Genomic DNA, 25,781 nt, shown 5'->3' with positions numbered 1-25,781 from the left:
GTGTGTTTCTTTGTAGAATCTACACTACCCTGTCCCATTTTGAGGTCATGTCGAGGAATTTTGGATGCTTACTTCTTAAATGATAGATTATGATGTTAAGAACAATGTTTTCATAGACAAGAAAAACAATAAAATACTTTCTCGCACCCCCTATTCGATTTACTTGAAAAAATCACCTTTTGAACATTTTTTTAATCGCTTGGAATCAGTAAAAAAAAACTGTTCAATCTGGTGTGCATTTTGTTTGAAAGATTGGTTATTATCAATAGATCACGATGCACATCAATATTAGACCAAAATTTAAGTTTTTGGCTTCATTTATGTCGAAAAAAACGATTATGTTCGGAAAAATGCAAGATGACGACCGGGTTTGACCACCTACTATATCCGCATAGCGTCAGTGTGTATAGTAGACTACTTTGCTAATGTTTGTTCTATAAAGAGTACTTGTTACTGTGACCCGTTAAAAAGTGTCCACGTGGTTTTTAATTTTTGTTTGAAATTAAATATGTCTTTATTGAACTTTCTTATAATAATTACATTTCATTTACATTCTAATCGGTTTTGGTAAATGCTCTTCATCTTTGTTATATTTTTCGTTTTATTATTAACTGTTCACATTCATTTATTTACTTCGAGTTGTTTTACATTTTTGCATTGAATCGAATACATTTGGGTAAAAAAGAAAAAATCACTCACTTTAACAACTAATCCTAACTTAAAACTAAAAAAAAGTAAATCATTAGAACGAGTAAACTACGAACTGTATTTTAAGATAAATCCTCCAAGCGTTCTTACTTGTTCCGCACGAGTTTTGCAACCACGCAGTGTTGTTGTCAACTCGATGAAAATGTTCAGAAGTTCTTGTAGTGAAAACAGGTTTTCCCTCGGTTGCTGGCTGAAGCCAGGAGGTGTTGTAATCTCTGCAACTTTTGGCCGCTGATTAAGCGGCAATGGCTGCAGATTTGGAACCACTCGAGCGGATCCCGCTCCTGGCGACGCCAAAGCAGGAAAATCCACGTCCGTGAAAGTTGATGGTGTTTTGCGACGATTTGGTTGGTGCCTCGTCGTCGCTTGCTGTCGAATTTTTACAAACTCAGCTCGTTTTGGGCAGCTTCGATTCTTGGTCGAATGGTCGCCGCCGCAATTGAAGCATTTGGCTTCAATGTTCTCGTTGATTGTGTTGCAAGCTTGAGTTTTGTGCTCACCTCCGCAGGTTGCACAACGACTCTCGATGAAACAGTTCCTTCCAATATGTCCAAACTGCAAGCAGTTCGAACATTGTGTCACGTCACGGTGCACTTGACGATAACGGTCCCAAGTCACGATGATGTTGAAAATTGCCCGAACTGCTTTCAGCTCAGACGGCGTTGTCGATCCTTTCTCGAGATGAACCAGATACAGCTGATCACGATACTTGATGTCCTTGTTGTGTCTCGTCATCTTGAAGACTTCGATCACGTTCAACTTAAGAGTTTTGAGCTCTTCTTTCAGCACACTCACATCCATGTCGTACAAGCCACGGAGGACCTGTTTCATGGGGCGTTTACCTGGATCGTCATGGCTGTAGTATTCAATATTTGTGTTGTTCAGGAAATCCCGAACGTAGTTGTAATCCTTTCTGGTAGGTAGCAGAATTTTGAGACCATCAGCACACAAGCGAATGGAAGCTCGTAAAGCACCAGAATTGATAAACCCGGTCAGCCACTTTCGCACCGAGTCCGATGACGATGTTTTCACAAAAATGGGTGGCAACTTTTCCCGTCGTTCAAATTCCTCCTTCGCGCTCACGTCCACATGGAGGGTAGCGAACAGCCCGGGAGCATGTTGACAGCTCCCATACAAACTGAGCGTACCTCTTTTTGTGGGCCCAGTGGGCCTAAGATGGCGGCCTTCGATGTTATCTAGCCAAACTTTTGAAAATGGCGAACAGTTGAAATAAATATAGTTTTTGCCTTGTTTCGGTTTAAAATGACAAAATAAGCATTCTGGAATCATTTTCTTAAAAAAAACATGTTCAGAGATACGCCACGTTCAAATATTAGTTTCGAACAGTTCGAGGGAGCGTGCCGCGAAAGCCGTCACGAAAAAAAAGTTTCCCTTGCAAATTATGAGTTGCGTATTCAATGGGCGGACTCCGACGATGCCCACTGGCCATCTGTCGGAGAATACGCGCAACCCACGAAAACTGTCATCCTAGGGTCCGGCTGGTAGCGAACTGGTTTCCAGACGAATTTTGAGCATCCTTGCCCAAACTGCCTGGCTTTGCAGGTAGCGCTTCGGCATTCTTTAGCTTCTTCAAATCTGCCGATCCTGCTGGTGAGGACTGCCTCTTTTTCTTGCCGTGAGGCATTTTTTGCACTTTTTTGGTGTGTGAGGGACGCACGTCTGACTCGCTTCTCTGCTGATCGCAGACTCGTGTATACGTGGTTTATGGATGGTCCCCATACAAACTTCAAGCGATAAAAGGTTGGGGTTCCCGTGGTCAGCATGAGCTCAAATTTGAAGTTTAGCATAGTAATTGGTCTATGTTTATTTTCAGGGAGTAGCCGTCGAGTAATCCCGGATTTGGACCATCCACGTGGTTTATGGATGGCACCAAAATGAACCGGCTTCAAAACAAAACCAGATGCCTCGGATTGTCTTGTACCCTTCAGAGGAATTGTTCACAAAGCCATCCCCTTTGTATGCACCGCATGCAACCCATGATGCTGTTCGTCGCTGTGTACGTTTATCATGTCCTGATCTTTTCAAACTGTGAACGTTGCAAGTCGAAGATAAATCATCTGCGTACGACCCCGAAGTTTCGTCTAACCTACGAGAAATGAGGAGCTTCGAAGTCGGAAGTCGATCACCGCCCTAGGTGGAGCCGTGTCCTGAAGCTGTCGACACACGACACCATTTCATCCGGGACGCTCTGGAGGAAGGCGGGTGATATTCTTCTACGGCCATCAAAAACAAGCGTGCACTTCATTCAAAATGTTTAATCATTATGTGGTGTATAAACATACATCGATATTGTTTTTATCTTCTTCTTCTGGTTTTTTGGATCTCTAAGTATAATATGTCGATATTAAATCGCGCCCTACAAACTAATCGCGTCAGCTCGCTCCGTCCGCGGCTCGTAACTAAATTTCCGTAACAATGTATATGTTTCCATTCTCTCTTTCTCTTTTGCATTTTTTTTCTCTCCGTCAACAAAAAACTCTAACAACTACGTTTTTTTACTTGTGTTTGTGTTTTTCTTTAGAAGCATTACATTACATCCAGCGGAAAAAGAACGGGGTACATGGTCCCCTCAAATCGATCGGTCGCATCCGCGCATTTTTGTTTTGTTTAGAACCTGATTTGTAACTCTTTCCTGCCAAGATCGGCGAGCTTTTTGTTAACGTTCTTTTCTTTCTCTCTCAGCAGCAGCAACAGTTTTTTGTTTGTTTTTTGCTTTGTTTTGGGTAGTAGACACAAACGGATCCGGCAGTTTGCATGTTTGCAGAGTTAAAACAAAAGTGGGCTCAAGGAATAGCTAACTACAGAGGCGGTTTTTTGTTTGGTGCACAAACATCGGAGATTTGTTTCTTTTTATGCTCTCAATTGTAGTAGATATTGTTGATACATTATCGTGTGTGTTCAAATGACTCTTAGAAAGACTGACTGAGCGGTCTCCCAAAGGGTTTGCATTTATGATAGGGGAGATTTGTCCACCTTCTTTAATTTACAAATTGAAACGGGTTGCTCGGGAAGAAATTTAAACTCTATCATTCTAGCAGCTAATACGTGGTTTTGTATGTTAGTACTATCGGTGTTTTTCTTTTAAGTATATTTGTGTCTGATTCTACGCTAAGATTTAATTTATAAATACATTCCTAGAGCGTTTTCAAACCTTTCCTCATTTCATCAGCATTCCTCTGAGAACAACAAAAAAAGTGAGGATTCCAACTAAAACTGCGTTTGTTCCAACTGAAGCAATGCTGCTGGGTAGAGTGTTTCAATTACCTTACAAGTCTAGGAAAAAAATCAAACTATCAAACGAGATATAATGCTCAAACACTTCTCTAACTTTGATCTTACGTAATAATTTAGTTATTTAACTTTAATACACGCGGCATGGTTCTATCGAGACCATCTCCGGGGTACAATTTAGTTTTACATTCCCTCCCTCTCTTCGACGAATTGTACTGTGCTGTATGGTAAATTATATATGGTAAGAACCAAACTCTAAACTTTAAACGAATCTACCTACAAAGTGTGCCTTAACAAACCTACGACATACATATTTCGAAAAAATGTTGGTTTTGGTCATTCTCGGGTCATCACTTTTCCGACTCTTGTCTCTCAGGAAATAAGTAAAACAACTCATGTTGACTAAACTGACACGAAACGCAAGGATAGTGTGTTTGTTTGTTTTCATCCGTTCCGTGCAATAAAATCATTTTTCCGAAACAAAATGGCAGTTTCTTTGTGTGGGTGTGTCTGTGTGTGTTTCCACAGTTAACTAACTCCCCCATCTCTCGGCTCTTTTCCTCTTTCAGCAAACACAGTTTAGCTTTTTTTTTTAGTTGTATATTATCTACGTCCTATCGTAATTGCGTATAAGTTAGGCTTTGCGGTGTGTATTATTTTATGTATGTATGTTATAAGGTTAGAGGCAATTGTTGAACAACACAAACTTATATACTTTCTCTCTCTTTCTTTCTTTGCTGATTTGTTTGTTATTTTATAGGAAAAATCTGTCAATTGTTTCACTCCGGTTGAAATAAATAAAGTCTACTTTAAACTTCAGAACCTAGAACTACTTGCTGACTTACTTATTGAATAAACAAAAAAAGTGTACAGTCATCCCACATATTCGGAACACCCACAAATTCGGAACACTTTTATGATTATTTGTCAATAGCATGCCAAAAGTAGCTTTTCTGTCGTCCTTACTATTTTTTTGGAACCTTTATTTATACATTATCTTGCTATTTCACTAGTAAAAGTAGTACTTTTTGAACAAAAAACTTCATAACAAGACTATTTTGTCCAGAGCAGCAAAACACTGCCTCCAGATGGCCTGTTTCATAATTGTGGGATGTTATTGTGCCTCCCACTATTGTGGAACACCTGAATTTAACTGATATTTTCACAAAAAAAGTTATCAAACCATGTATAAAACATCACTAAGCTTGAGTTTCATTGGTTTCAGTGTGAGAAGTCATTATTTAGTAATAAATATGTGCTCCTGGAGAGATCCAAAGTTTGTTTACATTCGTAAGAAAAAAGTGTTCCGAATTTGTGGATTTCAAGGGTCAAAGTAAGTCTTCAAAAACTTCATATAAAAGTTAAAATTTGCAGATGTTCAATACAGCATTCGAAAGATCACAAGAAAAGCTTTCAAATGAAGGTAAAAGCGAATCATTAAGTTCAATTATTGATTTGCTATGATTTTTTGAACATTGGCCGATCTGGAAACCGTTCCGAATATGTGGGATGACTGTACTTGTGAAATTACTGTAAACAATAACGCAATTACAAAAGCCAGATTCGATAAATATAAGGGTGGCTCTCTAGTTTCTCTAAAAAGTTGCTTCATTCTTCTGTAGAAGGTACAATTATGCGTAGAACGGCAGTATATGGGTATCAAACGATTCGAATGAGATTTTTTTGAATGAAATACTAAAATTTTCACAAAATACCGTAATTTCTCGAAAATACTCAAATTTTCATAACTCGCAATATGAGTATTAAACGATTCGAAATTTTGCATGTATTTTAACTGCTTTAGTTTTTTTTTTGAATGAAATACTAAAATTTTCACAAAATACCGTATTTTCTCGAAAATACTCAAATTTTTATAATTCACAATATGGGTATCAAACAATTCAAAATTTTGCACGTATTTTAACTACTTTAGAGTTTTTCAAAACAAGTTAAAATGCAGCCAAATTTCGAATCTTTTAATACCCAACCAGTTCGTTAGGTGGCGCAGTCGTGGTCTGCCCGTGAAGTGCGCGAGTGATTAGTGAAATTCAGCGGCGGGACCAGCACCGGAGGAATACTGGCGACTGGAGAACGCCACCGAGGGGATATCGGACTTGGATTTCGCGATTACACACCTCCGATTGGAGCGAAGAACCTACAGCTCACCCGGAAGGAGCCCATCCTTGAAGAGCATCAAGGACTGAGTAAGAAAATATAACAGCATAATTTTTTTTTTCAGAAATAGAAGTGAAGCCGCTTAAGGAGAAAGAAACCGTGTCATTTAAGAAAAAAATAGCTGCAATATTTCTTTTTTTTTTTTGCAAAGTTGTGCCAAAACACTAACCGGAAATTATGAGAACATGATTAAGAACTCATTTATTGATGGGCTTAATGACCCATATTCAACATTAACTAGAACATCTCAACCTAAATCATTGTTAGAAGCTTATCAGAATACACTTGATCAATATAACGCAAATCAAAGAAAAAAAATACAATGCTTTGGAACTGGATCGACGATCCATAGCCATAAAATTACATCTCATAATTATGGCCCAGTCATTTTCCCAATCTATAACACTAAACAATCAACAAATATCATTACAATCTTATTCTCAACCAGGGCCATCCAAACCTTTTTTCAAACCATCGTTTTCTCAATCGAAACCCTAGCTTTTTCAAATAAAAGCCGACCCATCGACCCAAACTAGACAAAATCGGTGGCCTTGTCCACGATGACAAGGCGGCGTTAGTTATCATGAAGCTCATGGAGAAATTCAAGCAGAAGAAGAAGTAGAACAAACACCTGAGGAAGTTGCAGTTGAGTCTTTTTACCGGACGGACGCGTTTTTAAATCGCTCTACACCTTATTTTTTTTACCTTCACTGACCCAGTCCACAAACGTAAACGTAAACATATTTATTTTTTTTTTTGTCGCGCGTCGCGTGTGCCCTTATTAACAAACGTAAGCAAAATGCAGTGCTATGTGCCGTCGTGCTCTTCACCTTTCGATCAACAATACCTCTGGAACTGCTCGGGGATCTGTAACCGAAGTTTTCACGCGGCCTGTATTGGGGTCAAGCGTGGCTCCGAAGACGACTTGCAACTACATGTACTTCCAATATGCAGCCTTTGTCGAAATAACCTACATATGGAAATCGACATTAGGAAAATAATGCAGCATCATTTAGAAGGCAGTCATATGATCTTGACTAACATCAAGACAAATGACAAGACAAATCAAGAAGCCCTTAATGAACTGCATAATAAAATCAAAGGCCTGCAGGAAGAAATTAAGAAATCTGCAGAAATCGTAAGTCGAATACATACGGCAGTATTAACACAGGCACCGGCAATGGACTTCCCCTTAAACGAAGTCAGAAAAGCATTTGAAGACACCACCTCGGACCAGAATCAAAAACTCGCTGAATCATTCTGCCGTATCCAGGAAATTACGTCATCACACCGGGATAACATAATTAAAACAATTGCCTCAGCAGAAAAATGCCCCTCGGACATAATGAAGTGAGGGCCCTCACTTCATCCATCAATAAACTGCAAGACAATGAAATTGAAGTCCGGCAAAAATCACTTGCAGAAGAATTAAACGAACAAACCGTACTGGAAATCGAATCTGGCTAGCGACTTATCGGCAGCAAAAAAATCTGGAAGCCAGACTGGACCGACTTCGACGCCAGACAGCGGACTCGCCGATTTCAATGACACTTTGTAGACATGTTATCCTAGGCCTGTATAAGCCATTTTTGTGTATATGGAGCCAATTGTACTCGAAAATAACATTTGAGAAATTAAATATTACTGTACGTCGAAGCCGTTGCATCGTATCAAAAAGTGGTCAAAGACAAACTTGTAGGAAATTGGACGGGCTTTCTGAAAAACATACACTGAAACAAAAATATACATCACTTCTATGCGATTTTTTTTATTTTTTAGTATAAAAGTGAAATTTTAAGATGATGTCACGATTTATTTTCGTTCAATTTTTTTTTGAAGAAATAGCCTAAGATGTAACAAAAAGACTGGCGAAAATACAGGATGGCATGTCTTTCCTAAAAAAATACAAAAATCATTTACAACTGTTTTTTTATAAAGTGGCCTAAAAGTATTTTTTTTTTTTTGAAAACCGATAGTGGGAATCAATTTCCCAGACAATTTTACGTAAAAGTCTCCATATTGACCAATGTCCAATTCTTGGAAAGATACAGCCATTGTTGGAATTCGAACGAGAAGAAGGAAAGCATTTCTCGCTCGCGAACGAGGGAGAGAACTTGTAGTACTTTTCTCTTCTCGCTCGCGCTCGCCTTTTCGTTCGCGATCTCGCTCTCGCCGCGAGCGCTCGCGAGCGCCTCGTGCTAGACGTTTGTCCCAAGCTAGCAATTTGTGTATCAGGCTTATGAATACGAACCAGGCGATGGTATAGAAGTGTAACTTCAATCGCTGTGTTGTTTTTTATTCGTTTTTAACACGTCCAACTTCTCGCGAACGGGCAATTCTGGCTCGCGAGAAAGCCCGTTCGCGAGCGGAGGAGAGCACGGGCAATCGGTGAGTTTCTCTCGGCAGCTCCAGACTCGCGACGAGAACTCGAGAGAGAGAAAATTTTCTCGCGAGAGCGCGATAATACCAACACTGGATACAGCGGTTAAAAAAAAAATGTCGAAAAAATAGTGTTTTTTGTGGTTTTGGCAATTCCTATATGACAGAATTGATTTTTCAGTATCGTAAATAGTTTTACCGGAAAACTAATCCAATTTCCCACAAGTTTTTCTTTGACAGCTTTTCAATTTGGCTCGTTTTAATGTTTACGTAAGCTTATTTACTATCCAGGTTTCTTCCACATTCACCGGACGCCCTGGATCTTCGCATTATCAACAGCACCATGAACGAGCTGATTACTGAAAACAATAACCAAGTCGATTTCAACAACCAATTTAACAACAAGATTGCTGAAATCACATCCAGCATCACCCAAATCATTGATACACTGGCAACAAAAGAAGTAGAGAACGAGATTTCTATCCTTGTCACCATCACAAATATCGACATGATGAACAAAGTACTGGAGGACATTCAGGACGCCATAATATTTTCAAAGAATTCCATAATCGCGAACAGACTGTTCAACGCCCAAGAGCTAACATTTTGATCCTTACTGATAGAAGAGGGAGTCAACTCGGATCTTCCAGACGAAGCCCTCCAGCATGTGACCCCGAAATTAATAAATCACTCAGTTTTGATACTTCAACGCGAGCGGACCTTCAGTCCGGGACTGACATTCCGAACAACCAGTTCGTTAAGTCCCATATTGAGAATTATAAAAATTTTAGTATTTTCGAGAAAATACGGTATTTTGTGATTTTTTTTAGTTTTTTTACTTTGCAACTTACCATATTATCAAAAAAAAAAAAAAAAAAAAATATTAACTAAGAGGAAGCTTGAAAATTCAACATAATTTGGTTTTAGTCAATTTTAGAAATATATTAAATATTAGTTATCGTCCATTATCGTTGATATAATTATCGCCGATAGAATCATCGGAATAACGATAACGATAGAACTATTGCTATCGTTATCAAACCTCAATAATTTTATCGTTAACAACCTTAGTTTCAATGCTCTCACAGAGCGCCGCCTGCTATGACCGTCATATCGGAGCGACCGTCAGTGAACGCACACAAAGTTGAAACGAACGAAACTGAGCTCAACACTCAAGCAGTCGCCAGACAGGGTGACATAACCTATCTCTTTTTTGCTCGTTTGGTGCATTGAAAGTTATCGAAATTTCGGTAGAAATTCATTCAGTCATTCATGTGTGAACGAAAGCATGCATCATGTTACTATCTGGCGATCGTAGAAAAAGCACATGAAGAGCTCAGTGACCATTCGTTAGAAATGTTGAATAATCGCAAGCTTTTGTTGACAGTGCCTTAAAAAAATTTCTAAGCACCATCCAAAAAATCCCTATTATTTTTGATGATTTTTTTGACAAAGTGCTAAGTAGAGCAGCAACATTTAAAAGAAAAGTGCCCAAAATTCAAGGGAAACCAAACAGCACGATTTTAGCGATTCTACAGAAAAATTAAATACAATTTCTAAGTTCAGACATTGAGAAAATACCTGTGGGATTTAATCTTTCGGCATTTGAATCTTTTGACCTAGCGCCAAGAATCTGAACAACCGACGCAGAATATTAAAGAACCACCCTGAAAGGATTCCAAGTTCGAGATGAATATTCGTAATGTAAAGTGCACAAAACGAAAAGGAAAAAAAATAATTTAACAAATAAATTATTACTCTTACAGCATTCCTGATCGACATTTGTATTTTTTTTGTTGTTGTTGTTGTTATTGTTGTGAAATTAACTAATAGTAGCATATAATTTTACTGTGACGATTCCAATTGAACCTTCATAATGTGTGTGTGTGTGTGCTGTTGAAACTGCCGAACTTCATCAATTGGAACTCAACGAGGAACATTGCAACGCCTCACCCCAAAATCAAAAATACTTTTAAAGTATGGCGGCGCGGCCACGCAAAACTCACTCAGCACTTCTAGAACGCCAGCCACGGGTGGTGCTGCAGGGCTTCCTTCGACCGGTCGCCGTAATCGTACGTCACCTCGACGCCCTCGGGGATGTCCTCTTTGGCAAGCAGCACCAGGTGCGGCAGGTCGTTCACCAGCACGGTTTTGGTCATGAGGTTGCCGTTCCGCGAGTGGTTCACCAACCGGCCCAGCTTGCCACTCTCGGCGGTGGCGTCGATGCTGGAAAAATAAATAGGGAACATTGTTAGGTCGTCTCCACGGCTGGGGTGCAAATCAAGTTTGAAATTATTATTTAATTTTTTAAATTTAAAATAAAAATCCCATTTTATTTGGAAATGGAAAATTTGTCTATTGTCTGTGATTTTAATGATTTTTATATGTTTTTGACTCAAAGTTTTTTCGACATTTAAAAATTGTAAAACATAAGTATTTAAAAAATAAAATTTGAAATGAAAAAAAACAAATACAGAAAATCTAAAAATCTAAACTTCACAAAATTTAAAACCGTTTTTAATTGTTTTGATTTTTATTCCATTTGACACTGTACCAAACCGACCAAGACCCGGGTTCAAATTCGATTTGCCTCCGTGTTTGCCCCCAGCAGTGGAGACAGCCTTAGCTCCCCGAAAGAAGCTTTCTTCAATGCAACTCACCAGTGCTGAACGTTCTGGTGCTTGAAGTAGTACATGTAACATCCCGTGCTGTCGTCCTCGGCGTACTCCTGCTCGCGCAGCTTCGCCTCGGCCATGTCGATCAGATCGCCGATGTACTCGACGACAAACTCCCCGCGGGCAAACTTTCGCGTGGTCACAATGCCTCGGCCCTTGCCCTCGAACTCGACAATCTAAAAAAGGGAGAGGATTTAGAATTTAGAATGTTATCGCTTGCGCCGTCGAACTTCTCTTACCGTCAGTCCGGACTCTCGCTGCTCGTAGATCGCCCGCTCGAGATCGCGGTCCCGCTCCCACTGGACTTCCTTCTTGGTTTTCCGCACGCTGCGACGCACCTGGAAGTAGTCGGTGACCTTTTTGTTGGCGGCGACTGCGGCTGCCGCGCTGTTTGCTCGACTTTGGTTGTTGTTGTTGGTGTTTTGTAAAGCTGTCGGATTGGCAGCCGTGTTTAGCACCGGCTTTTTCTGCTTCTGCTTCTGGAGAAGCGTCGCTGGCTTGACGGTGGCGGCAGGTGGAAGCATTCCCGTGAGAGTGGCGGCGGCGGTGGCGGTAGCTGCTCCTCCTACTACGGCTCCAGTCTCGAGCATTGGGGAGGCTTCCGGAACGCTGCTGTTGTTGGTAGGCACGCTGGTTGCCGCTTCTTCGAGGGCGTTTTCCAGTTCCTTGGTGTGGAGTCTGAGGGAAAAGTTAAATTTAATATTCTACTAAGCATCAACCAAACACAACACCCTTACCTCCGCTTCGACTTGACGTTCTTCCGGGGTTGCCGCTTGCTCTGGATGTTCAGATGTGACAACGCAGACGACGGGCTGGCGACAATCGACGAGCTCTTCACTGGCGAAGGGCACACAATTCGGTGCGGCGTGGCCGGTTTCCTCCTCTTACCCTCCCCGGGCGTCGACGGTTCAAACTGTAACGGTCCTCCGGCGGCAATATTGGTGATGGCAGGCAGGATGACCACTCCACTGTCTCCGCTGTCGCACGAACTGCTGTCGTGGAACGTGGTCGAATCAATCTCCGTGACCTGGGTCGGCTTCGACAGGTCCAGCGCAAAGTCCAACGGTTCCCGCTTGAGGACATCGACTCCTCCTGCTCCTCCCCACACCGGATCACACTTCGGCGGGGAAAACTGCGTCTGCATCTCCGTCCCGAAGAAGCTGTTTTTGATGATGACCCTCGAGGACTGCCCAACCGTCGGGCAGCTTTTGTCAATGTTCAAGCTGAGCACCGGCTCCTGCAGGAAGATGTTACTCGCGGGATTGCTGTTGGCCACGGCGGCGGCGGCGAACCCGAGCACCATCAGCGGCGACTCGGCGATCGACTCCGACGTGTTGTCGTCCGTTAGGTCAATCACGTTCTGCTCCGTCGGTCCGGGCGAGGACGGTTTTCCGCTGCTCGTAAAGTACCGGTCGATGCCGTTCAGTTTGGTTCGTCCACCGCGCAGGACCATCGCCTCGACGGCCGGTTTGCGACCATTGGTCAGTAGTTGAGAGTTGTTATTGTTGGTAAAGTGCTGGGAAGGGCTATTGTTGTCAAATTTAAAATCTTTACGCTTCGGGCTGGCGGTGTCGTCTGTTGTGGTGGCCGTCGCTGCGGCCATCACCTGGCCAACGGTGGCCGCCTGACGGGTGCGGCGTCCTGGAATCAGGGGAGAAAGTAGAAGTGTTAGACAAAATACTTGGATTTTAAACTAGTTCTGCTCTACAAGGATTTGCAAAAACAAAAATGAAAAAAAAAAAATAAAATAAAAAAAAATTCGCTCTACAGGCCCTTGGCGTTCTCGATTGAGAGATTCCTACTCGAAACTAAGTGTCCGAAGGCTTGATTGTTGAGGCAATTGCAAGCCTCTTTTTACACCTAGGCTTCCATCCACCCCGGGATTCGAACTGACGACCTTTGGATTGTGAGTCCAACTGCCTACCAGCGACTCCTCCAAGACAGGACCCAGGAAGACGTTTCCTACACGTGGACTGAGCTAGCGACCTTATTTATCATTTACTTCCCCGCCGGACGGAAGGCGTGGTCAGACAAATCTCGTCTCGAGAAATGCCACCGGGACCTTCTGGGATTGAACCCAGGCCGACTGGGTGGAAGGCAACCACGCTTACCCCTACACCGCGGTTCCCGGTAAAAAAATAGCAATAGCAATTAAAAAACGTTACTTAATCCACCTTTAGGTGGTTGGTGCCTTCCTCATATTCATAAAGACAATACATTCAGTAAAAATAGCAACATTCCCCCTTAACATGTTTAACAAATCAACTTTATTACTCATTTCTTTTGATATGGTTCGCAGACCATCAATATTTCTGGCTCATCGGCAAGGTCTGATAAAAAAAACCTATCCAACGATAGTTCGCATGGAAGATTCAGACAATATTTTTATCACAATATCTGAAATCAAACCTCTAAAAAGTGTATAAATAACACTTAAGTGCCAATTACTTTTAATAGGGTTGTAAGATCCTTGATGTTTTAGGCTCATTTGAAAGGTCTTTCGATTATCTAACTAACGATGGGTCGCATGATGGACCCGGACATCATTTTTACTGAAATATCTGAGATCCGGCCTCCAAAAAGTGTATAAATAACACTTAAGTGTCAATAACTTTTGATAGGATTGTCAGATCCTTGATGTTTTAAGCTCATTTGAAAGGTCTTTCGATTATCTAACTAACGATGGGTCGCACGATAGACCCGGACATCATTTTTACTGAAATATCTGAGATCGGGCCTCCAAAAAGTGTATAAATAACACTTAAGTGCCAATAACTTTTGATAGGATTGTCAGATCCTTGATGTTTTAAGCTCATTTGAAAGGTCTTTCGATTATCTAACTAACGATGGGTCGCATGATGGACCCGGACATCATTTTTACTGAAATATCTGAGATCCGGCCTCCAAAAAGCGTATAAATAACACTTAAGTGTCAATAACTTTTGATAGGATTGTCAGATCCTTGATGTTTTAGGCTCATTTGAAAGGTCTTTCGATTATCTAACTAACGATGGGTCGCATGATGGACCCAGACATCATTTTTACTGAAATATCTGAGATTCGGCCTCCAAAAAGTGTATAAATAACACTTAAGTGCCAATAACTTTTGATAGGATTGTCAGATCCTTGATGTTTTAAGCTCATTTGAAAGGTCTTTCGATTATCTAACTAACGATGGGTCGCATGATGGACCCGGACATCATTTTTACTGAAATATCTGAGATCCGGCCTCCAAAAAGTGTATAAATAACACTTAAGTGCTAATAACTTTTGATAGGGTTATCAGATCTTCAATGTTTTGAGCTCATTGGAAAGGTCTTTTTAATACCTTTCTGAAAATGTATAACATGACAGGGTTTCTTACAAAAACCACCCTTTTTACAATCTTCCGGACATACGCCAAAATCGTTTTTTAAGCATAACTTTTGAAGTACTTTACTAAACTTCATAATTTTCAATAGGGACTTATGGGACCCCAAGACGAATCGAATGAGACCAAAACGGTCCAAATCGGTTAAGCCAGTGCTGAGATAATCGAGTGCATATTTTTTGGTGCACAGACCCACATCCCTACACACACACACACACACAGACATTTGCTCAGAATTTGATTCTGAGTCGATAGGTATACGTGAAGGTGGGTCTACGAGGACAAATTAAGAAGTTCATTTTTCGAGTGATTTTATAGCCTTTCCTCAGTAAGGTGAGGAAGGCAAAAAGATATACAAAAAAAATCAAAGTATAGGGGCAGGGGAGCAGAATGGCCCGCCTAAATGAAATGCGCCAAAAACCATAGAAAAACATGCAAATTTATAAATTCAGTGTAGTAGGCTTATGCTTTGGGATGTTCCCTTCTCCCTTCAATGTTGTATACTTGTTTGGTGAAAATTTTTAGCTTAAAACTATTTTTGAGCCACTTTAAAAAAAATGTTTTGTCGACAGCTTTTCCAGGGTGCGGGGTAGAATGGACCACCTTAGAAAACTAGCCATTTCGTCTAATACAACGTTGAAGGGAGATAATAAATGACTTAGGGACCTTTCTAACATAGTATCCATGTAGTTAGACCACTTTTATGATAATAGTCACTTACCAAAACAAACATTTTTGAAAATAGTGTAAATATTTTTTTTTTTTTTTTTTTTTTTGGGAGGGTGATCCAGCCGCACATCGTTGATGTTGAAACCTCTAAACTGGGCCCTCGTCCTGTCACGTCCGTCAGTAGTCTTGTCGTACATTACAACTAGAATCAGATCTGCCAATGAATTAGTACACTTCGACCAAATAAACACTGACGCTGTATTGATCTGACTCTAGAATAAATGCACAGTTGTGTGTTATTCATAAGTCCAAAATGTTCAATTATTCATATAAGTCCAAATATTCATTTGCGGATAACTACCTAACTTGAATTGAATACAAGATTTAAAGCAACCTATCCGAAAGCTACTCTTATCTCAAATCCCCGACATTTTAATTATTAACCAAAAAACGTTTCTTTTAAAACCTGTCTGGCTTCTTTAAAAAAAAAAATAATAACAGTTGATATTTTACAAGTCGTGAATTGAAAAAGAGACGACCATTTGTTCGTCAGAATTCCAGTAGATCCTCGATTCGCAACAATGGTCGATACAATCATAATCCGACAACCGTTAGTTCAACAGATCAACGAATTTAGTCCGATATCATTTCACTATTGATTGATCGAGACTCTATGGAAATTTTGACAAATCAGAATGGTTTTATGCTACTTGAATGAAAATCACCGATTCTGATAGGATTACTAAATTCACTGTTACTAATTTTGTCCCTAAATAACTAAAGGCAAAGTATAAAAGTTGATATTTATAGTTAAAATCCTAAATTCTACAAACACTATTTTTAAACCCGCATCCTAACCTGACACCCACATTAAGATAGGGAAAAATCACATATGTAGCGGTTCATTGTACAAATGTGATATTTCCACTATCAGAGAACCTCCTTGTCTCGATGACAGCTTACCGGCCATCGATTAAGCCCTGAGACTACGCCAAAGTGGGTTCTCGCAGCATGAAGTGGTGTCCATGTGTAAAAATGGAAGCTTCAGCAATATACTGAACACTTCGATTTTAATTCCACATCGAATCAAATCATACTCTTTGCCAAACAAGCATCAAACCTATGACACTCATTATGACAAAGCCCAGGGATTTTTGAAAATAGTGTAAATATGTTGAAATAAGACAGTATTTTTACAAACAAGCATCAAAACAACTAAAAAATCAACTAATGTTGCATGAAACGTGATTTGTGAAGCTACCAGGAGTGAAATAATCCATTTAAACCAAATTTCATAATTTTTGATTGTTTTTGTAAGGCAGGAAAAGGGTGGTCCATTCTGCCCCAAGTAGATTTTAATTTAACACTTCCACCACCAAGCCTCTAAATGATTTGAAGGTTCCGTTGTTGTTTGATTACCTTCGTAATAGCTCCTGGTAACATTATAAACATTGAACAAACTTTTTCAAACAATGTAACTTTTGAGAAAGCTTATTTAAGAACCTCGAAATAAACAACATTTGCGTTGTTTTGTCAATAAATTTACATTTTTGCTCATAATTCGAAAAATACAAATAATTCAAACGTCGTTTTCGGTGTGGTGATGTTATTTGACGACCTTTATAAGACACTTGCCTTACAGTTGGTCTAAATCCATTCTGTGTGTGTGTGTGTGTGGTCCAATCCAATACCCGCTAGCCGGTAGCGAAATTATGGGAAAGTATAGTTTGTATCAGACTTTGTATATGCCGAATGCTGATACAACTTATCTCAGTCCCGGGTATTATTAGGTGGTGATAGCCCTCGCGCTGCTTCCAACGACCCGTTTCAGAATGACAGAGCTCCTTGCGGTCCAATTCCGAGGTCGCTGGGCATTGTTCGGCCCCGCCTAAACATAGAAGCAAGTATCTGAAGGAAACTCGATCTATATTTAGACTTCCAATCCCCTCAGGCAAATCAGGGATCAGCGCGTATTTAATATGAGAAGATTGCATGTTTCAACACTACGGATCAATTCACTACTATAGTGTAAACCTTCTGATGGCCGGCTGCTTAGCGTCCCAGACCACCAATCCAAAGGTGTGAGTTCGAATCCCACCTGATTCATTGTAGTTTTTTGTTCATATTCAAAGTTCAAATTCATGATTCCAAATTTCAAAGGTACCGACCGGGATTTGATCCCTGAACCTTCCGCTTGTGAAACAGAAGCCGTAACCATTAAGCCACGGAGCCGGTGTAGTTGGTCTAAATCCATTCTAAAGCCCAAAACCAAGGGTGGCCCATTCAAAACTTTGCTCCCAAACTTGTCGGGTACCAGAAAATGAGTACAGTCCAGATTCGATTATTCGAAGGTTTGTATGAAATAGGATAATCGAATCATGAACAAAAAATGTTCTCTCGTGGTTTAGAACTTCTTACTTTTAACATCAAATTAGACTTTTGCGACCCAAGTTTAGTCAAATTTGAGTACAGTCCAAACTCGATTATCCTAAGGCTTTGGAAAAAAAAACTCGCAAACGTGACAAAGGGAGAGGGGGGGGGGGGGGTGTCAGGGGGTCCGTTAGACTGTGACTTCACGCTAGACTATTTCTTGAATACTGAAAGTTCAGTCTTTAAATATATAAAAAAATATAATGATTGATAAACTTTACTCATCAATGTAACACAATACAAAAATATTATTTTCCAAAAAAAAAAAAACGATTATCCGAAAGGTAATTTTTACAAGGTCTTTGAATAATCGAGTGTTTCGGGCGGGATTGGAAATGCGGGACGATTCACACAAAATTATTGGATTTTGTATGGGAAGTCGTCTAAAAAATGCTACGTAATTTGTGGATGATGCCTTTTCCAAATTTCGATTATCCGATGGTCTTCTAACTTTGAGTAGTCTAATCATGTTACACACATTTTTCACTTTTTTTATTTTCTATATTCTTGAACTCAGATTCAGGTTGAGTGAACCCAAATTAGTCAAACCTACATATTATTCCATGACTACTTTAGCACAATATTTTGGAGTTGTAGTTGGATATAAAACGACGAAAAAATTAGTGATTTAACTTTGGCTATTCGAAGTAAATTTGTTGCAAGAATTTCGTACAATATCTTTAAATGATTTAATAATCGAGTCTAGATTATATTTCAAACTACGAACTAATTCGAGTCAATCCACAGATAAAAGTTCAAAACTGGATTTGTTTTTGAAAAGGTCCAATAAACCAAATTTACAATTTTTGCTATTTGGGTGTTTTTAAAACCGCTCTAAGTCAGGGGTATTAAAAAACACCCAAAAAGCAAAACTGAAAATTTGGTTTATTGGACCTTTAAAAAAAAAAAAAACTCCAGAAAAGACCAAGAAGTTAAATACAAATCAGTGAAGAAAATTGAGACATGTGAACATGTGAGACAAGAAAACAAAATGGTGTGAGAATAATGAAATATCAATCAAATTATTATTAACATTTCCCATATTTAAGGTCACAATCATGCAAGATAGCATATTGTTGCATAAGAATATTCACATTAATGAACCTCCAACCCCGCGCGACTCTCACTAAAATTTTACGTATTTTTCCAAACTCTAACAAATTTAAAACCCTCCCAAGAAGATCTCCCCAATCCAAACCAAGCAGGTTGAAGTGCGCTTTGTGTGCTGGCTGGCTCTGGTTGTGCTTTTGCTTCTTATTTTCTCCCCCAAGTTGTTGTTTTGTTTTTATTGAATGGAACCTTTTCCTCTTCTTCCGTTCGCGGCACTCGGTTTTCTGTGTGTGTATGCAAGAGGGAGAGAGAGAGAGAGCGTTTGTCGTGCTGGTGCTGGTTGGTTGAACCAAATTTTGCGCCAACTGCAGAAAATGAATGAGTGGCAAATTGGAAAATGAAAGATCGAACTAATATTCTGTTCTATTCTATGAAATTCTTATGGGAAGCGCTACATTGATCAGTAGGCCGTAATTTGGTTCGTTAAAATTGCCGAACAAAGCACACTTTGATGGTTTGGAAAATGCTAGACGGAAAATATTTTTTCATAACCAAACATCATCATACACAGTAGGCTGTAGAGCAGCGCAAAAAAAAAAATAGAAAACTAAAGCGATGACAGATTGTTCCGATTCCGAGGCCAAATCGGGCGGCCACAACGCTTCACTGGCTTACCTTTGACCATGATTTCCCGCTGCGATGGGTCACGAAATTATTCCGAGTCCAGAATGGAAATGAAGGCGGATTTTACACACTTTTCACTCTTCACGCTCCGAGCGCAACCATTTGCGTTTGTTCTTGTTGCCTTCTTTTTTTTTAACAAAGCTGTGCGAGTGAACGCACACAAACACACACGGCTGCGAGTAATCAAAAGCGACGCTAACATTAGAAAGGGGCGAATGAGACTACGGCATTCATTTGACAGTTTAGTTACGTTAGGACTACGTCGTATTCGAAAGCACGAAATTCTCGACAGCAGCAATTTTAAATTAAATTTAAAATCACTAAGTACATAGCATTTAGAGCAAAAATGTGCTTCCCAAACACGGACGTGAACATCAAGTACATATAATCCAAATTTGTTTAGTATTACTAACGTTTCCCTACTTGAAATTTTTCAAGTATCTAAAACTTGTAACTGTGACTGATGCGTAGTCCTACGCAATTCCGGTTATGTCTATATAGACGTATACGATATTCAAAAATGTAAGTCTTTGCCACAAATTGTCCCTGCGCCCCTTTCAAATGCTACCGCCGACAATCCCCCCTCACTCACACAGCGACGATCGCAGCAACCCGCGACGACGGATAAGCAGAAAGAAAAATATACGCGATGAAGCCCCCGTTTCTTCTTCTTGTTTATCGCGTTGCACACTTTTCGATTGGGGGGCACTCTTCTATCCCGCGGGAACACAAGATCCCAGATGCCAACCTGGAAACTCCTAGCTAATCGCGTTGCCCGCGACACTCCGGTGTTGGAATTTGGCCAAAATAACGCGATTCCGCACACTTTTTCCCTAAATTATTTTCGATGGCTTTTGCCTCGCACTCGCGCACACACGACCACCAGCAGCTAAAATATCTTCGACGTTCCCACCGCCACCAGCTGATTTAGCGATCTTGGGATGAAGGCAGAGTTGCCAGTATTTTGAAAGTGGTAGAACAGATTTGTGATGATGATACAGACTTCTGTTTCTATACAGATTTTTGAGCAAAGATGGCAGAGTCTGTGGTTGAAAGAGCAGCGAGTCAGACGTGCGTCCATCACACACCAAAAAACCCGATTTAATCCCACCTGGGGTGAGATAGAGCCTTTCTTACAAAAGGAAGTTAACGGCAGTTGATTTTTTTTTCAAAGAAATAGCAATATAAAGAATGGTCCATTCATAATACAATTCGAAACTCAACCATATTTTTTCATATAACTGAAAAGCGCTGGTTTTTGCCCCTTTTGCCATGGCCGGTTGTAAGCTGTGCTCGCACACAAGCATTTTCGATTTTTAAATCAGAACACATTGTTTTTGAGACAGAGAATTAGCTCACAATTTGCGATGTTCGTAATGTTTTCTGCATATCGCTAAATTGTTCGTATTCTCTGAGTGTTTTTGCACTTTTCAAAATATTAAAATTAACGAGAAAACAAAATAATTCCGTCTTGCTCCAATGCGTTAAAGTGGTAACAAAATAACTGGCAGAAAGTGTTTCAACACCCGAGAATTTGCCGTGTTGTAAACAACGATGTAACGGTAAAGCCGCATAAATGTTCTTGAAAGCTTTGAAACGCCTACTGTAATTCACTAAACTGTCATTTAGGCGTTAGGCAAAATTGTGAGCTTTCAATAAGCAAGCATTTAGGCGTTTTTGGGATTGGGAAGCATACAACGACTGAGCGCTCGGTGGGACTTCACTACGACAAACGCAAACGTACCGAATAAACCACCTTGGTGCGCTGGTACGATGAACAAAAATACTAATACACAAAAAGGCTAGTACCGAAGCTAGAAAACCAAACCCGCGATGTGCGTTGTCACTGGCACATGGGAAGCTTGAACGCTTCCCAGAAATTCGTTCGCTCAGAGTTCGATCAGAGAATGAGCAAAACAAAAAAGAAAGGCAAAAGAATGAGCATGAGGCTTCAGAACAGATAGCTGCTTGCGTCTAGTTTGCGTTAACTGAAGCTTAGCATAGAAAATAATGATAGGCGATGTGTGATGAACGAGCAATCGATAAAGCAACTTGCACTAAAAAGGGGTAATCTAGTATCAAAACTCTATACGCGCCAGCATCACGCGCCAGCATTGCTCGCGTCTGCATGTGAAGCTCAACTTGGCAACGATCGTCCATGATTTTTAGCAGATTTTTCGAATGAATATTTCTCGAGAAATGATTTGGGAACGAAGCTTGATTTGGCGTCGGAGCCAAAAGCAAACACTATACCTTTCTTTAGTAAGAAAGGCAAAAATGGAAATTTTCTAAAATCTGAACGGTAAATCCAAATGAGGTCAAATTTGTTTCAGAACATCGAGTATGGTCTAGATTATGATGTGGAGAAAAAAAATTAGATAAAATGCCAAAGGAATAGTTTTGGCATTTGGTGAAAATTGGCTTTTACCTTTTTTAGGGGTTTTTCCCCCTCACAGTGAATTAGTCCACAAGCTGTAAATCAAAAACCACATTACCGACATGGATGAAAATTTGGGAGGATGTAGGGCTGGAAAAATGCAATTTTTGGACAAATAAACGATTTCAATACTTCAATTTTCGACCGAATTTTCATTTGAAAACCGCCTGATTTGGTGAAAACACACTCCGAGTCCCCATAAAAATGGATAAATTCAAATTTGGTATGGAACTGGTTCAGGTTCAGCACATCCCCTTTCAAATGCGCCCAAGAGAGCTCAAATCCATAATGTGGGCTCTGAGAAACCCCCTACCACAAAATTGAGCACTTTTTTACTACACACGGACGTCACGCGTGCTCTACAGTAAATTAAGCGCCAAAATTCGGATATTGGAGGTAGACGAATTCTGTCATTGTCAATCGATCGGGCGTCGAAAATCGATCGTCCATGATTTTTTGCAGATTTTTCGAATGAATATTTCTCGAGAAATGATTTGGGAACGAAGCTTGATTTGGCGTCGGAGCCAAAAGCAAACACTATACCTTTCTTTAGTAAGAAAGGCAAAAAGTGCTAAAAAGTGCAAAAATGCCTCACGACAAGAAAAAGAGGCGGTCCTCACCAGCAGGATCGGCAGATTTGAAGAAGCTAAAGAATGCCGAAGCGCTACCTGCAAAGCCAGGCAGTTTGGGCAAGGACGCTCAAAATTCGTCTGGAAACCAGTTCGCTACCACAGAGTAATCCAGAGAGAACAGTTCGAAGAGTTGTCAGCAAATTTTGTGGCTCCGTTACGAGTATACCCTTTGGGAAGTTAGCGGCTCTCGACGTTATGTTTTGAGCGTTACGGGTTGGATGAAGAAAATTATTCATCATAGTAAACTTAGGATATTTAAGATTTGTTTGTTTTGACAAGTGCCAGCCATCAAGGTTTCGATTTTGTATTTCTCTCAGTTCAAGTTCTGATTTTTTTTGTAATCTAAAAGACCTTGGGGGAAAAAGACCTTGAGGAGCAGCAAAATCCAGTCTAAGCCTGCAATGTCCACCAGGACCAACAAATACTTAGATTTGGCGGTGGGACAAAAGCATCCGTTGGGGTTTGCTTCCTTCCGGGTTTTTGTTTCGCTCTCAAATGGATAATGAATATGCTGCAGAGTCAAAATTGCTGCCCGTGGATTAGGCAAGATCTTTTGCCTAACCATGGCAGTTTGCCTAACGTCCAGATGATCCATAAGCGCTATCTTACGAAGTAAGTCCAAATATGGTTTTATGACTAGTTTGCGATTGTCCACGGTCCATACAAATAAATGTGTGAGCTATTGTCAAGGAAAGAGAGGGTCTTAAAACGTCGAAAAGTCTGTTTATCAAATCAGACTAGGATAAAGATTATAAATGAACATTAAACATATAATCAATAAGATTCCATATGCTAAACATATTTTCCTAGTGGTATGTTTCGTCGTTCCCTCAAAAACTGGCCAGAGAAATTGTTCTGACTAATCATTCGGTCACAAATGTTAAGGCCACGGAAACTGTCCCAAACAATTTTGCACAAATTTTCACTTTGAAGAAAGTTCTGTTTTCTGAAAATATCACTGGAATTCTGTTGGAATTGCAACTTTCAACTAATTACGCGAAGCCACATCTCCAGTGAGAACCTGGTCAGTTCGAGCCACAGCTGGTACAGAAAGCCCAGCGTTGCCAGCATGAAGCATCCGAAACAGATAATTCTTTGGCGGGCATTGGCCCACCCGTTGAAAGGCGGTGGTTCCAAGTCCTTTCCAACTTTTCCAGCAAACTTCGGACGTACCGGATGTGGGGACAATATCCACGATAGCCATCAGTAAATTTCTTTTGTTGATTTAGAGCTTTTGGAAAATTTTGACAACCAAAGATTGCACCTGGTTGCTTCGATAAAAAAGTAACACTTAAACGTCAGTTCACTCTGAGGCTCACGACAATCAAAAGTGTTGCTAAAGGGGGGATGTACCACGATGTACCGCGTAACGCAACCATAAATTAAATGCCAGTGCTCCCTCTGGGTTACTCTGTGTCGCTACCCTCTCTGTGGACGTGAGCGAGAAGGAAGAATTTGAACGACGGGAAAAGTTGCCACCCATTTTTGTGAAAACATCGTCATCGGATTCGGTGCGAAAGTGGCTGACCGGGTTTATCTGGTGCTTTACGAGCTTCCATTCGGTTGTGTGCTGATGGACTCAAAATTCTGCTACCTACCAGAAAGGATTACAACTACGTTCGGGATTTCCTGAACAACACAAAGATTGAATACTACAGCCATGACGATCCAGGTAAACGCCCCATGAAACAGGTCCTCCGAGGCCTGTACGACATGGATGTGAGTGTGCTGAAAGAAGAGCTCAAAACTCTGAAGTTGAACGTGATCAAAGTCTTCAAGATGACGAGACACAACAAGGACATCAAGTATCGTGATCAACTGTACCTGGTTCATTTCGAGAAAAGATCGACAACGCCGTCTGAGCTGAAAGCAGTTCGGGCAATTTTCAACATCATCGTAGTACTATTGTTAATTTGATTTGGTTAACCGCGGTGGATTTTCTTGAAATAATTCGAACTGTCAAAAATCCACCAAAGCATCTACCACATTGATCGCACAAAAAACTGTGGTTGAAAATTATCCACCGGTAGATGCTTTGGTGGATTTTTGACAGTTTGAATTATTTCAAGAAAATCCACCGCGGTTAACCAAATCAAATTAACAATAGTACTCGTGTCTTGGGAACGTTATCGTCCAGTGCACCGTGACGTGACGCAGTGTTCGAACTGCTTGCAGTTTGGACATGGTGGAAGGAATTGTTTCATCAAGAGTCGTTGTGCAACCTGCGGAGGTGAGCACAAAACTCAAGCTTGCGAAACAATCAACGAGAACATTGAAGCCAAATGCTTTAATTGCGGCGGCGACCATTCTACCAAGAATCGTAGCTGCCTAAACGAGCTGAGTTTGTAAAAATTCGGCAGCAAGCGACGACGAGGCACCAACCAAATCGTCGCAAAACACCACCAACTTTCACGGACGTGGATTTTCCTGCTTTGGCGTCACCTGGAGCGAGATCTGTTCGAGTGGTTCCAAATCTGCAGCCATTGCCGTTAAATCAGCGACAAAAAGTTGCAGAGAACACAACACCTCCTGGCTTCAGACAGCAACCGAGGGAAAACCAACCAACATCATCGGATGAAGGCAGTAGTGACCTGTTTTCACCACAAGAACTTCTGAACATTTTTATCGAGATGACAACAACACTGCGTGTGTGCAAAACTCGCCAGGAACAAGTAAAAACGCTTGGAGCATTCATCTTAAAATACAGTTCATAGTTTACTCGTTCTAATGATTTTGAATAATTCAAAGAATTTTTATTTTAGTTTTAAGTTAGGATTAGTTGTTAAAGTGATTTTTTCTTTTTTTTTACCCAAATGTATTCGATTAAATGCAATAATGTAAAACAATTTGAAATAAATGAATGAATGTGAACAGCAAAAATAAAACGAAAAATACAACAAAGATGAAGAGCATTTAGCCATACCACTTAGAATGTAAATGAAATGTAATTATTATAAGAAAGTTCAATAAAGACAAATTTAATTTAAAAAAAAAAGCAAAGATGGCTTTACGAATTGTGAACGCCTGAACTGTCAAAATATTGTGGCTGTCATGAAATGGCAAACATTTTTGTAATTTATTTAAAAAATATTTTTTACGATGCAAAGGAAAAAAGAAACATCATGAAAGATTTATTAGTGTAAGTTTGAAATTTACTACATTTCATTAACAATAATTATACGCCAAAGAATATGTCCTCTTGTGAGACCAGATGGAAAGTCGTCGAGCAACTTCCGCGGCAGATAATTCCGCTGCACTTGAAGCACCAGTTCATTCATTCGGAGAAAGTTCAGAGGAATCCGAGTGGAACATTCAAGTGG

At 40.3% G+C, this 25,781-nt stretch overlaps 1 protein-coding gene across 3 annotated transcripts; it reads right to left on the bottom strand.

Moving 5' to 3' along the window:
* Window positions 1-10,249: 10,249 nt before the first annotated feature.
* On the bottom strand, window positions 10,250-20,304 carry LOC6031507 (N-lysine methyltransferase KMT5A-B). 3 transcript variants are annotated; one of them, XM_038255429.1, is made up of 6 exons: window positions 19,985-20,304; window positions 19,384-19,565; window positions 11,927-12,830; window positions 11,429-11,867; window positions 11,175-11,365; window positions 10,250-10,740 (listed from the first exon to the last, which is right to left on the bottom strand). In XM_038255429.1, the coding sequence occupies exons 2-6, from the start codon at window positions 19,391-19,393 to the stop codon at window positions 10,530-10,532; spliced, it is 1,755 nt and encodes a 584-aa protein (XP_038111357.1). In that variant the 5' UTR covers window positions 19,394-19,565; window positions 19,985-20,304; the 3' UTR covers window positions 10,250-10,529. The 3 variants fall into 3 exon arrangements, with proteins under 3 accessions (XP_038111357.1, XP_038111358.1, XP_001842297.2); XM_038255430.1 differs by having other exon boundaries at window positions 20,141-20,304; XM_001842245.2 differs by lacking the exon at window positions 19,985-20,304 and adding an exon at window positions 19,806-19,828.
* Window positions 20,305-25,781: the final 5,477 nt, after the last annotated feature.

The sequence above is a fragment of the Culex quinquefasciatus genome, chromosome 2 (genome assembly GCF_015732765.1).
Source record: "Culex quinquefasciatus strain JHB chromosome 2, VPISU_Cqui_1.0_pri_paternal, whole genome shotgun sequence".
In the NCBI taxonomy this organism is placed as follows: Eukaryota; Metazoa; Arthropoda; class Insecta; order Diptera; family Culicidae; genus Culex; species Culex quinquefasciatus.
This window is presented reverse-complemented; position numbering and strand designations above follow the sequence as displayed.